The following is a 14024-nucleotide window of genomic DNA, read 5'->3' as shown; positions in this document are numbered from 1 at the left end:
AGTCATATTATTACCACCTCAACATTCCTCCCCACCATCACACAGCGAAAGTTCATCATAAATCAGAATTGAACAACCTGTGACAATACAATAAGGGAATTTGTTAAAAAGAAAACAGTTCACACAATATCCAATGTGGTTGAACCGAATCATGTCACTACAGAATCAAATTATCCATCTAGATGCAAAATAATGACATCACCTTTGCAACCTAACGGTGTCAGTTCCCCCAGTTATCACAGTCCGCTTGTTCACAGTCCCATGGTTGTCCAGGAACCACGACTCCATCGAGACGTAAAATAACAAAAGAAATATAAACACATCAATAAAAAACTTTCAAACAACGTCACAGTAACAATCACAACCTTACGGAACATTTCATGAAGGATGTAACAATTATGAATTATCAATTCTCAACTCAAAGGATATTGTTGCTTCAACTCACTCAGCCAGTACCCAGATTCAGCCATTGTCCTGGGCAAACAGCCCTACTCTGATTGCAGTTCCTGAAACATAGTTCTGATGGGAACATACATCAAATGGGATTGAATTATGTATGGGATTATTTAAATTTATTGATCAGGGTTTTCATGCAAGAGAAAGAACAAGGAAAGAAGCAAAGGTAAACAGCGATATAATCAGAAACCCCCTTCTCCTCTGGAAGACCTCGATCTTCTCTCAAAGGATATAGAAACATTTAAGTTGTTTGTATGTATGTAGAAGTATAGTTTGGTCAGATATGCTGGATACCTTTAGTTCAATCCAGCACTGTGAAGTTTAACTATTCACATTATCACATGAGTCATCTCTACCACACAGTGCTTATGTAATGGCTAGGTATAAATTGTGAAAATACCCCCCTATGACCATAACTACCCCACCATGGAAAAGGAAATTATCAATTGAAGTGTCCTAATCAATATCCATCAACTATTTCGTTTATTTTTAGTGCCACAACTGTCAATTATTTATAGTTCTCAATGTAGTTTTACAAATGTGATGAAACTTTTCCCTGTACATCTCATAACATAACTGTCATAAAATCTCTTCTCCTGATTCCTCCTTCAATTCAACACTATGTTACTCATTTAGCATATGATATGTCCATTTATTTATTAAAGGCCATATAAGGAATTTGTCTTAAAAGTTGTACTTCAACCTGTCAGCAGTTTGTCTCCTATTAGATCGCATACAGGTCTTATGTCAAACCCATTGATTTAAATTTAACTGGTTCGTGATCTGGAATTAATTAAGATTGTTGCAGTTTTATTCTACATTTGACTCTTTTATATAGTCTCTAACTTCAGTTGTCATGGTAGATTTTATGCCATAGGTAAAGGAAGCTTTAACTTAAGTTTACTTCTTAAATTTCAACCCAGTCTCTCAGCAAGCTTGTTGAATTTCGTTCCTCTGTGAAATGTATTGCCTCCCCAGCTTAGAAAATTTAAACCCTTCTTAACTCTCTGGATTTGCTTTTGTGCTGAAAAGGTGCTTGTGAATTAAAATTACATTACCTTGAGTACTTTAATTTAATTCCACTAGAGTAATCTTACCTAATAGCCAACCCATTTACTAAAAATTCTTCTATCTGAAGAAGAACTGTCATAATATTAAATGTACACTGTGTGTCAGAAGTGACTCCAATGTTTGTTCGGTCCAATAGCATAGGTTCCATAGAAACTGTTATATTGAGTTTTAATGACCAAACATCAGGAGAGATCTGTTCTAGGTCCCTGCAGTTCAGATGACCTAAATCAAAAATTAACATTATCCATATTTCACTTTGTGTTTCATCATACCGTCTCTCCAGATTTCACTCCTCCTGTTCTGGAGATATTTAGGTGTCTTCCATCAGGAGAAGGCAGCTAGAATAGGACAGATTTACAGCTTCTGAAACACAGATCTAAAAGCAGAAACAATTAGTGCTTTTGATTAGACAAAGCATGCAATCAAACCCTGGTCCTGTCTTTACTTTGCTATACTAAGGCTGAACCTGTTGTCCTGGTCGGAATATGAAACATTTCTTCTCCCATAATGTAATGCTGACAAAATGTTTGTAATTGACAAATATAGCAAAATCAGATTGATGCCAGATACAACTTATTCATAGTGAAAGAAACAAATTTATGACCAATCAAACAGAAACCCTTGATATTTTAACCTTAGAGTAAAATTTCAAGTTCTCTACATGAGTTCAAATAAAAATACAGAGAGAAAAATGAACTGAAGTGTACATTCTGTCTGTTGATGAAAGGGTACAAATGAAACACCTACTGCAGAGTTCAAATAAAATTATGAATTTCCAAAACAATTTCTGATTTATGTGTCTCTTAGCATTGTTTTGAGTATGATGTTTATGTAGTATTGCCATATTGAAGACTGAATCTAGTTGGGTTTCTACCAATTGTTTTGTCTCTAACATCAACTGTTTAATGCAAAGACCCTATTGAGACACAGTTCCTAGAATTAAATATATTTTGGTCTAACCTTTAACCTGCTGACCCCCTTTGAAAGTAATCCTGGCTCTAAGATAGGAACTTCATCCTTGTCAGGCCACTTGAGCTTTTAATTATCTGACTCCTGTACTATCCAGTTATTTCTCCATTCTTCTTCCTTTCACTCCTAAAGGAACAATATCTGTCTCCTGTCTAGTACAGTACAGTGATATAAATTATTTTGTCATGGGAGAACTCATGACCTTCAATTTTGACAGAATATGTTAGTTTAGTTTAGAACAATTTAGACAAAGTGTTAACCAGCAACCTTAGAACTAGAATTGGGAGAAAAAATTATTAGAATAAAAATAGCATTTACGCCCACTTGTGAAATTGATTCAATTTCCTCTCAATTATTTTTGATTCATTTCTATTGTTGGAATGCTCAAAGTGATAATCTATTAAATTAACTTCAAGATTGCCAAATTAAGGTTAAGGAAGGTTCAGAGGGTATTAATGAAGACTTATGTAATTAATTGGTAATTTTATGATCTTCCTGATGGACAGTCTGTTGGCCTTGGTTGCATGATGGTTCCTGTGCTGCTGCTCCTTCGTCCAAGGTTGTCGTCAACCAGTGGAGACCGTTTCCTGTGCTCAGCCGTTGTTGTTGCTGGCCTGAGCATCACTCCTTGAGCAGGCGTTGTGCCAGTGCTCCATGGTCCACGCAGGTTTCTGCTGTGGAGAGGAGTTTTGGTTCTCCGTGTTGACATGCTGTGAGGAGCCAACGTCACCAGTCAGCAGCTTTATAGGCACTTTTCCTCCAGTGCCAAAGTCGTCAAGGTTGCCATATGCAACTCTATCATGGCCAACAGTTCCATCTCTTAGTGAATAATATTGTAACTATTTGAGTTGTTGTATTCCACCTGTGATCAATTAATTGTTTTATTAAATTTTATTCACTGCCACACTTAATTTTGATCAATTATAATTGTTGCTTTGTCCATGTCTTTATGTTCCAAACTGCAGAGGTCCCCCATAACAAAACAATTCACCCTCATATTAACTATAATTTAAAAAGCAGTAAGTAGTTTATTACAGAAAGTTTTATTTTTTTCTATCCAGAATATGTTTTCCATAACCTATTATTAGCTATTGCACTGATTATGTTGGAGCTGAAATACCATCTAAGGAGTTGTTTTTGCGAAAGGATTCTCTAGTTCAAACTGACCTAACCCCCTTCCTTCCAATTGTGTACAAAGTGCACAGATGGACTTGGAAGGAATGCGGTCTCGACGGATAGCATCAACAAGTTGGTCTATTTGGTACTTCTGAGAAGGAGCAGATGACTATGTCTGTTGAAATCATGAGGTCTTATGTCCTTATTTGGACTCATATTAAAGGTCGGCCAACAAACACTGTAGAAAAACAAGCTGAGAGTCTGTTGGCAGAAACAGCACCCTTTCCCTATTGGTTGAAAAAGACTGCTGAATTTGAGACTTATGAGAGATTTTTTGGTATGTAAGATTTTATGTGTTGAACTGACAAAACTGATTCCGTGGGGGTAATAAATCTCTTGGCAGCCTATGGCCTAGCAGCAACAACTACGTCTCTGTGTATTATTTTCCTTACTTATATATTTGAGAGTAGCCACCCTTCAATTTCTCAATAAGTCACTGTGTTTCCTGTGTATATTAATCAGTAATGGTAATCATGAGCAACAAATTCCTAATAGTGTATGCTGTTCCATTAACTAATTTCTACGTAATCAACAGTCATTTGCCAGTTAGTTGTTTTAAATTGTTGATTGTATTTCTTATAATTAAGAATCTATATTCCGATTCACTCAAACTGAATGGGTAGGTGAGGGCCCTGTTTTTCTTTGGATCGCCCATGTTGCAGCTGGAGCTAAGCCCCCCTTTTTGCTTTCTCTGCTTTTCTCTCTCTGCCTGAGCTGCGTCCTGTGTGCAGCTGCTGGCCTGTTGCCTCGTGTGACGTAGAGGCGCAGAGACTGAAACACAATTCATAAGACACATTTCACTTTCACATGACAATTAACTCAACATAACAAACACTTTCGACTCATCCAAAATGCGAAAATATAAATGTACACATTTGGGTGTCATGATCATAAATCATAAAAATAAAATAATTCTCTTTGCTCAATATACAGCTCAATATTCAGCATTTTTCACAGCTCAATATACAACACATTCTTTCACATTCCGTACGCTTTATGCCCATTTTTCCCCAAACCTTGATAATAATTATTGAAATAGGAAACAATTTAGATCCACACATTTGACTCTGTCGACCCAGTACTCATATAGGTTTGAAAAGATCAATTGCAGAATCTTAAAGGTGTCCTGCCAACCTGCTCTACAGTCCGGACTTTTGAGTACTGCGAAATCAGGCCTGTGTGGATGACTAAAGGCCTTGAAACATATTTAAAATTGTAGTTTCATGTGGATCCGTCAAAGTGAAATTGAAATTGTACCTCAGCAATATAACCAACTATACAGGTTTGTACAGATATTTGTAAGTGTATTTGTATTTGCAAGTGTAAGTGTGTACTTATGACAACAAATCAACACTTAGACAGACGACATGGAAACAATATCATAAATAATCTCGCTCACACTCATCCCACTGCTTCACATATAATCATGGTCGTGGCAGGGTGTGTGTGTGTGTGTGTGTGTGTGTGTGTGTGTGTGTGTGTGTGTGTGTGCGCGTGTGTGTGTGTGTGTGTGTGTGTGTGTGTGTGTAAGGTTATGGCCACGCTCCAGCAAGAGAGCGAGCAAAAATTCCAATCGTCGGCTGCTCTCAGGCTGCCTTATTTTTATTCCTGAGATGGAGACAGAGCGAGGGCAGTGCATTTCTGTCTTAGTTTGTATATGCGTTGCCTGTCCTAACTATGCTTTGCTTAAGTTTAACCCTTCATGGAGATAGTTGAGTCTCACAACCCGCTATTCATGCAGCCAAGCCAAAACATGCACATGTCTACCGTATTCATGCATCACACACTAACTGCAGACGATCACACACTCAAACCTGTTCTGCTGATATATGTCAAGCGAAGCTCTTAGTGCTTAGAGTCAAAACATGCAAACTTTAACTGCCCCATCATATGCAGCCACATTTCATCAAACACTCAACCAGACATACATATTTTCATACATATATTCAATATACACCCATCATACACACATCCACATCATTCACATAGGCCTAATCCCACACACATCCACATAATTTAGTCTCATGGAAGTTTAGTTCATTCCCTAATTTGTGTATGTACATTATTGAAAATTTTTCTTCTTTTTGAACAATTGATTAAATCATTACTTCAAGTTTTGTTTATTTGAGTTAACTCAGAGATCTCAGATTTCACTGCAGCTTAGGCCATTTATTCATTTAATTATTTATTATTTTTATTTCTCCCTTCCTTCCATTCTTCCCCGGGGAACTAGTTAATATGAGCTCAATTTGTTAGCATGCTCGTTTATAAGGTATATAAATGTAGTTTGCTTGTGATCCAGTCACTGTCCAAGTTTTGTGTGCACACATTTAATTAGATTAGAACTTAAGTTAGCTAACCGAAATACCTTAACTCCTCACCTAAATCTCAAACAAAAATTAAAGAACAATCACTGCAGTTTAACTCACAAAATAATCTGTAAAAACTCTATTTTATTCACTTGAACTTCTCATTTCTCATTTTTCAACTTCAGGCCTACTCATTCTTACATGGAGGATTTTACAGCTTCTCTTCCACCAGACGGCTTTTGCTCTGTCATGAATGGAAAATAGGCTTTTTGGTCACTTCCATGGAGGGAAAAAAACACACACGTTTCTCCGCTACGGAAAACTCACCGTCTCTCTCTCCCGAGAGACACGATGGCCTTCACGCAGCAGAACAAACGTCCCTCCTGGCCTCTTATTATTTCTATAGCGCTTTTCACAGAGATCCCAATCTCTCTTCGCAGATTCAGCTGGCTTAGTATTAACTCACGGCCTCTTGCCGTACTTTTTAACTCACGGCCTCCTGCCGTATCTAACAAATCGTGATATATTATTAATTAGTCAGCTCGCGAAAGTGCCTGCTCAGAAGAGCTGCACCAGGCTTGCTGATATGTGGTAACTTATAACGCGGAATAAAATTCCTAAATGTTACCATCGCCAAACGGGCGGTGCCAGACTGACTAAGGTGCTTATTTTTTAGGTTGTCTGTGTTTCCAAAATGTACTAGATACCTATGAGTCTAACGTTTTGTGACAACCCCACCTTGCGCAAGGTTCTGTTTGTCAATGAGCAGGAAAGAACTTCATTTCTTTTTAGCTCTTCAAACCGGCAGCAGACAGGAAACCGATCTACAATTTAATAAGTAAGAGATAAGAGATAAATTCTCACCTCTTTTGTGTCTGGGCCCGCGGTTCTCTGTTCTGCAGCCAGTCTGAAGAGTCACCTTCCATCCTCCTTAACTTGAATCAGTTCAATCGGCACGTCGGGTGTCACCACTTTATGGAGGAATTCAAAGGTGCTAAACTCATGAATTAAGAGACGATACACAAAACTCCATTCTCTCCGGCTCACTGACAACCAGGAAGACATTTAATGCACATCTGCGGAATCACATATTACATTTTCATCATCTCATTTCATCATCTCAGAATCCAAAATGTCTTGTCTTCTGCTTCTGGCTTCGAGCATTTATACCGCTTTCAGTCTGCTGTTGTGTATTGGAAACATCTGACCAATGGCATTCTGAATCTTGCTTCTGGCTCTGTTTTACATTGAGTGTGTGTTGGAAGTTCCGAGAATTCTGGGCTGACCTCGTGGAAGTTAAATCTGCTCCCTCAGGAGGACCATTAGTCAGATTGTTAGTTCTTATCTGTCCAAACAGAGACTCTAGCTGAGTCCCTTGCCTGCCTGGATGTCTCGTACAACACCTTATTTGGTGTTGAACCAGCACAACGTAACACATTCCTTTTCAGTAAAACACATCTTAATGTGAATTAACACAACTTTTAACTATTAACATAATTATATTCCTCAACACTTTCTGTCCCTTCTCTGCCTCTTAGTTGTTCTTTGTCTGTTTGTTCATCATTTTCCATTCATAAGTCTCTTTTCTCGGCTTCACAGCCCACCTGTAACCCTGTCAATCATTGTCCATCGTCTGTCCATCCTCTCATTTTCTATTAGTGTTTTATTATTTGTCTCTCCTTCTGTCCGTCTCTTTGTCTAGCACCAACCTGTCCCTCCGGTCGTTGTTTCTCTACGACTTTAAAGGTTTTAAACTGAGCCTGTTGTTCTTACGTTGGGCCTGATTCAGACATACCGTGCTTTTATTCCAGCAGATTAAAGATCAGGATGATCTAGTCCTGACGTGACAACTCTAGAGGCCGATTGAATTTGGTACAGAAAAGCCGTGACATGGCACTTTACCACAATACCAAATCAGAAGCCAATTTGAGCCTTTTGTTGTTTCATAATTCCTGGGACGTTCAGATAAGACCTGACTGTTGAACAAACGGCTTCAAATGCCCAGAGTTGTTTAGTATGATCTCATCACTTTGTCTGATGGGTGTCAGGTAAATAGTCTGGTGTGACGGTGGTTCAGTCGTTGGGTGGAAAATCGATCTGCAGCCCTGCAGTGTGGGCTCGGTAACTCCATTTTCTCTGGTATGATCGTATGTGAGAGTGAGAAGTTACACTTAGAGTCCACATAGGGAGCAGAAGGTGTTTCATGAGTGTGAACAAGTGAGCGAGAAACAGCGCTTTGTTCAACCTAGATGAGTTAGAAAAGTTGCTAAACGTATGGACTGACTACGCGCCCCTATAGATCTAGAGGGGAAAAATGGAGAGCAGCTTAATGCTCTCTGCGTCTGTCGTGTTTTAAACTTGTAGCAAAAAGTTAAGAAAGTTGCTTCAAAGTTAAACTGACTGCTTTGCAAAAGTTTTGATACTGCTTGAATTTCTAAATTAAAAAATTACCATTCAATTGTAGCTCTGGAAACAGGAAAAGCAGGAAGCGGACTATAGAGCAAGGCATTCTGGGTAAATACAACCAAAACCAGCTCGTACGTCTAGCGCTGGAGGGGGGAATGGCTCGTGATCGTCTACCAAAGACAAAAGAGAAATCCTACAACTACTAAAATCTAACGTCACTTCATTGTTGTTTACATTTCGTGAAGGAGGAAGTTGCGCTCAGTGTCTTCTTCCTGGTGCAGCGCCACCACAGGCGAGGAGGAGAACAGGTTTTTCAATTAGTTCAGTTTGCTTGACACAGTGCAGTGTGAAAGAAAACTGCAGCAGCTGAAAATGTAACAAATGTTACAACTTTGGTGCCCAATCAAACAGAGTCTACCAGACTATCAGGTGGGAAAACACTCTTAACTTTCCCACGGCTGACTTGTAGCGTATTCCCAATATGTTTTTCTCTCCTTCCATTTTAAAAAATGTGCAGCTATGTGTTGGTGTATCTAATGCATCTGCAACCTGTGGCTCGCTAAGCCTTGAAGCTCCTTTTAATAAGTCCAAACATGATGAACTACCTGTGTTTTTTAAATAAGAAATTCAAAAAGCATTTTCACCACAGGATGACATTAATTGTAAAGGTTACAATTTAGTTCATGGTTTCATTTTTGTCTGAATTGCTTGCTTTATCATTTTTCTCCCTTCATTTTATTAATTTCAAGAAAATTCTTTCATGCTCATTTTCTGAAACCTGGAAGTTTAGAACCGTGGTTTTTTAATTTAACAATAAAACAAGGTAATTTTTTGTGTTTATTTAGAAAATACTGTTAATTAAAATACGTAGAAGTTTGTGGTTTTGATGTTAAACTGTATTAAAGTGTTGAAAGGGTATTTGTGTCTCAGAAGGCATTGTACTTGCTGTAAGAAAACCAATTGGACAGTATGAATGTGAAGGTTATTTGTCTTCCATTGAACCTTTCTTAGAAGCGTGCTGCTCGGCTTCCTGTTGTGCTCTGCTCTGATTGGTTGTTGCTTCACAATCTGGTCTCCATTACTTTAAAATGACCAATGTTGAATCTGCTTCAGCTTTTTTTTTATTCTCAACATTTTTATTTTAAGTGATTTCTTCTCATTGAATGTTGGGAACTTTCTCAAAGCCAGTTAGCTTTTAGAAATACTTTCATTTTGCCCACTTAACTTATTTAGACCAGAAGTTGCAAACTGTATGCGTGTAATTAACGGTATTCATTAAGCCATCCCCCCCGAGGAGTAAACCGAAAAGTCAAGGAGGTGACACTAAGAGGTGAGGATGGAGTAGGGGCATGTCTTATTTAGATTTTACATTTAAAAGCAGTGTTAAAATATTCATTGCACTAATTAGCAGAGTCAGATGTCAAAGTAGCGTCTTATAAGTGATAAAGCCATCAACGTACGACCGTAAGCCGACGCGGATGTACGCGGGGAAAACGGCGACAGCCCGCGGTGCGTAATCTGAGTCGCGGAGCATATTTTTTCACCGTTGCGTTGTTGGATTCATCACTCTTTCGGGGGACGTTTTGGCAGCGCATCTTTCACCGCTCGCTCCCAGCGCCCGCGCCGACTCGCTCTCGCCAACACCTGTGACTCCAAATTAGACGGATTCCATCGTGACTTATTAAAATGTGTTGTTCAGTCACGACGACTGAAGGTATTCAGTGAAAAGAGTCAATTAGACCCGGAGCTCGGTGGGGGAAATTTGCATTGATCTTTGCTCTGCTCTTGAAATGTTTTTCCTTATTTATTTTGCTCTTATTAAATCAGGCAGGTCAGCCAAGAGCAAAGTTTCTTTAGTTTCTCTTTGTTTGGCTGCACCGGAACATCACAATCATTCATCTAAATGTGTAATTTAGTTATAATTTAAACATGATTGTTATTAATGTAACTTAATCCATCCATCCATCCATCCATTTTCTCACACCCTTGTCCCTTAGTGGGGTCGGGAGGGTTGCTGGTGCCTCCAGCTAACGTTCCGGTTGAGAGGCGGGGTCACCCTGGACAGGTCGCCAGTCTGTTGCAGGGCAACACAGAGACACACAGGACGCACAACCATGCACACACACACTCACACCTAGGGGCAATTTGGAGAGGCCAATTAACCTGACAGTCATGTTTTTGGACTGTTGGAGGAAACCGGAGTACCAGGAGAAAACCCACGCATGCACAGGGAGAACATGCAAACTCCATACAGAATTGAACCCAGAACCTTCTTCTACAAGGCAACAGCTCTACCAACTGCGCCACTGTGCAGCCCTTAATGTAACGTAATGAAACAAAATAAATAATTAGCATGGTAATGTATTTTAGCCTTTTCAGACACATTCAGACTAAAATTACATCTCTGGCTTATAAAGAATTCATAACAGGACATGATTCGTGTGCAGATGCACCCATTTTTTTTCTCAGGCTTCAAGGAGTCTCTGAACTGTCATCCAGTAAATTTTAGGTCATACAAATGTTCAAACACTTCCCCAGATCTGTTTGAAAGAGATTTCTCCCCCCCGCCCCCCTCTATCTTTATAGGTTTCCCTCCTGCTGTGATTGATGCAGGAAAGGGCATGAGCGCTGAGAGCAGGCGGGCCTGGATCGAAGAGAAGAACCTCATTCTGAAACAAACATACTGGTAAGTGAGTCCTGAACTTGACTCCCTACAATTTCTGCTTATTGCCGCTGGAATATGTTTATATCCCTTTAAATTCTTTACAAATATATATGTATTTTTTCTTAACCCAAACCTGTGTTTGACAGCGAAATGCCAAATTATGACGTCATCATCCCAGTTTTACTGAAAGCAGGCATCGACCAGCTGCCCAAACACTGCAAACTCACTCCAGGTAAGCAGCCACACACCCTCTAAAACACTAAATGTTGTGTTTATTGATCCTTTTCATGGAGGCGAGTCAGTTATTTTAAGTTAAGATATTTATCAGAAAAAGATAAAAGCACTAAAGTAGGAATTAGCTCCTAATTATAAAGTTGTTGGAGCGTGTGTGATAAGCAGCTCTGGCATCATGGTGGGAATTTATAGCGGCTGCCATCTGCGTGGTGCTAAATTGGGAAAGTAAATTGGCAGATTTTTGGTCAGTTAGTAGCTGTTGGCAGGTAAATGTCTGCTCAGAGTCGGGGTTTCTACGCAGGTTGGACCAGTGCGGACATGAAATCAGGACACAAAACGTTGGATATCCTCATTTCATTCCTTGACCAATGGTCTAAATGTTGTATCAATCCATCTATCTTTGGATGGATCAGTTTATGCAGCCATCTTTTCATTCATCCACCCATCCATCCATCTGTGTCTCTTCTTTCCTATGTCTAGGGCTGAGCATTTATCGTATTGTCATTATCGTGATAAATTTCTTATGATAAGAAGTTTGATTAGTCACGATAAAAAACTATACAAAATGATTCATTTTGTCAGCATTGTTGATTTTTCCTATTTTCTCCACTGTTTGTTCAATGAAAATATCAATAAATATCAATAAATTAGAACAATATGTGTGCAGTTTTAGTGATATAAATCACACTTAATGTGGAATACTTCTCAAGAGAAGTATTTGTGTTAGTGGGGCTACAACTGCTGAGACACACAGTCAGAGCCATACAGTTACTTAAAAAAGAAGCAATAAATAGTTCTGATTCTCACTTTTATTGTTACGATAATAGTTGCACAAAATATTTGATAACATTTTTAAGTCTGTCCATGCAGGGCTCAGTTTCTGTTCACACATGCATCCATCCATCTCTCTGTCCAATTAATTGGAATCTGTGAACATTACACTTTGATTTGTTGGAACGTGCAGACATCCGATTTGTTGTGAACTGACCATTAAAGGAACTTGTACATTTTGTATCTTAGCTTCTCGCCCTGAAAGATTTTGGGTTTGTGAATCGATTGACGTCACTCATCAGGTTTTTGAGTCTTAAATGAACAGCTCAAAGAGGTGTGAGTCAGAGAGGTTTGCTATCGGAGCCAAATAACAGTAAAAACAACTTATTCAGGTGTGATTTTTGTCACTCAGACAGTTGTCGGAGTGATGTTGATGTTTCATGCGAGAATGTGTCACTGAAATATTCCTGAGGTTTGAAAACTTCCTCTCCTTTCCTTACCTGAAGGCCTGTTTGCACCAGCTCTGCCACGTCAGACAGAAAAAGATCTCTTCACAACAAAGTCTTTGACTATTTATTATTTATTAAAAAAATGCATTGTGCTGTATTTGTTTGGGTGTGAATTTCTGCTTCTTCCAAGTTGTCACACCAGCCTTCGTATTTGCAGGAGTCCCGCTGAGGCCCATGTTGGCTCACCCCACCAAGGGTGTCGGCGAGGTGATGAAGAGGTTTGACGAGGCGGCGTTCACCTGCGAGTACAAATATGACGGAGAGCGTGCACAGGTGTGTGTGTGTAGTGACAGAGAGCGACTGTTTGTTTTTCTTCCTCTTGGCACCCAACATATGCCTGCCATATTTGTATGCATGTACCTTTTGGCTGTGTGTCTATTTATTTATTTCTTAAATATGAGGTATTACTGCTGTGCACTCACTTAGCTGTGTTTGTGTGTGTATGCCTGAGCATATCCTTAAGATAAACACTAGTTCTGCTTTTACACTCTGCCTGTGGACAGAGGGAGCTAACGCTGTTAGCCAGAGAAGGGCGACGGGGAGGAGTGGAGAAAGGTGAGATTAAAGGCTGAAGCAGACAGACAAAAAGCTGCAAAGAAACAACAAATGATGGCAGAGGGCATGAGAAATATTCAGGAGACGTAAAAAGGCACCGCAAGACAGAGATTGTCATGCAAACGCCTTCAGCTGTATTGTTAATTTTAGGCAGTCATGCCAGTGAAGCTCTTTGAACTCTGTAGAATGGGAGAAAGAGAAATGAGCATGGAGAGAAGGAGAAACAGCGAGCCCTATGACGTCTCTCTGCAGTAGGTTTTACCTCAAAAAGCCAGCAGGGGGACTCGTGGTATAGTACTCAGCTAAACACTGTGTGTGTCTGATTGGTTTGTGTCTTACCAAAAGGATCTCCGTCTCTCCCTCTGAGACAGCAGATGAACCACAATTATTCTGCATGTTTTTGATAGTTTTTTTTTTATGAGTATCTGTTATTTACAGCTTAGAATCACAGAAAAGAATGTGCTCTTTATTTAGGTCATTTAAAATAAGTGCAGCTTTAAAATGAAATAAATTGTATACAGTTAGTATCTACATTGGTCAAAATTGCAGAATAACTCTTAAGATGACATGTATACTGCAATGACAAAATAATAGCTTTGCTTAATCTAATGCTACACTATGCAGACGTTCAGTCCGTGCTAAAGAAGATTCACTGCAAGCAACATTCTGAATGGTCAGAATGCACTCATTATTGTTTATCGTGAAAGTTTCATATTATAAGAATTATGTTTTATTCTGACAAGAATAAATACAAAAGAGGTTGTTGTATTTTTGGAATTGGTTCAATAAATGCAAATGTGTGCATCAACTAAATGCACATCAACTTCTGTGTGTAATTTTCATCCTGGAGAAGCATATTTAATGTTTTTAACAACAGTATTTGTGCTTGTGGAGCTTTGATTG

General features: G+C 39.1%; 1 protein-coding gene across 1 annotated transcript in view; it reads left to right on the top strand.

Annotated features, from left to right (window-relative positions):
• Positions 1-14024, top strand: part of lig1 (ligase I, DNA, ATP-dependent) — an 81843-nt gene that overhangs the window by 29257 nt on the left and 38562 nt on the right. Inside the window, exons 15-17 of the mRNA XM_008433962.3 lie at positions 10974-11073; positions 11199-11284; positions 12724-12839. Coding sequence (XP_008432184.1) covers positions 10974-11073; positions 11199-11284; positions 12724-12839 — 302 coding nt within the window. The remainder of the gene's footprint in view (positions 1-10973; positions 11074-11198; positions 11285-12723; positions 12840-14024) is intronic.

The sequence above is a fragment of the Poecilia reticulata genome, chromosome 17 (genome assembly GCF_904066995.2).
Source record: "Poecilia reticulata chromosome 17, P_reticulata-male-v2, whole genome shotgun sequence".
NCBI lineage: Eukaryota > Metazoa > Chordata > Actinopteri > Cyprinodontiformes > Poeciliidae > Poecilia > Poecilia reticulata.
The sequence above is the reverse complement of the archived record's forward strand: the minus strand, read 5'-3'. Positions and strand labels throughout refer to the sequence as shown.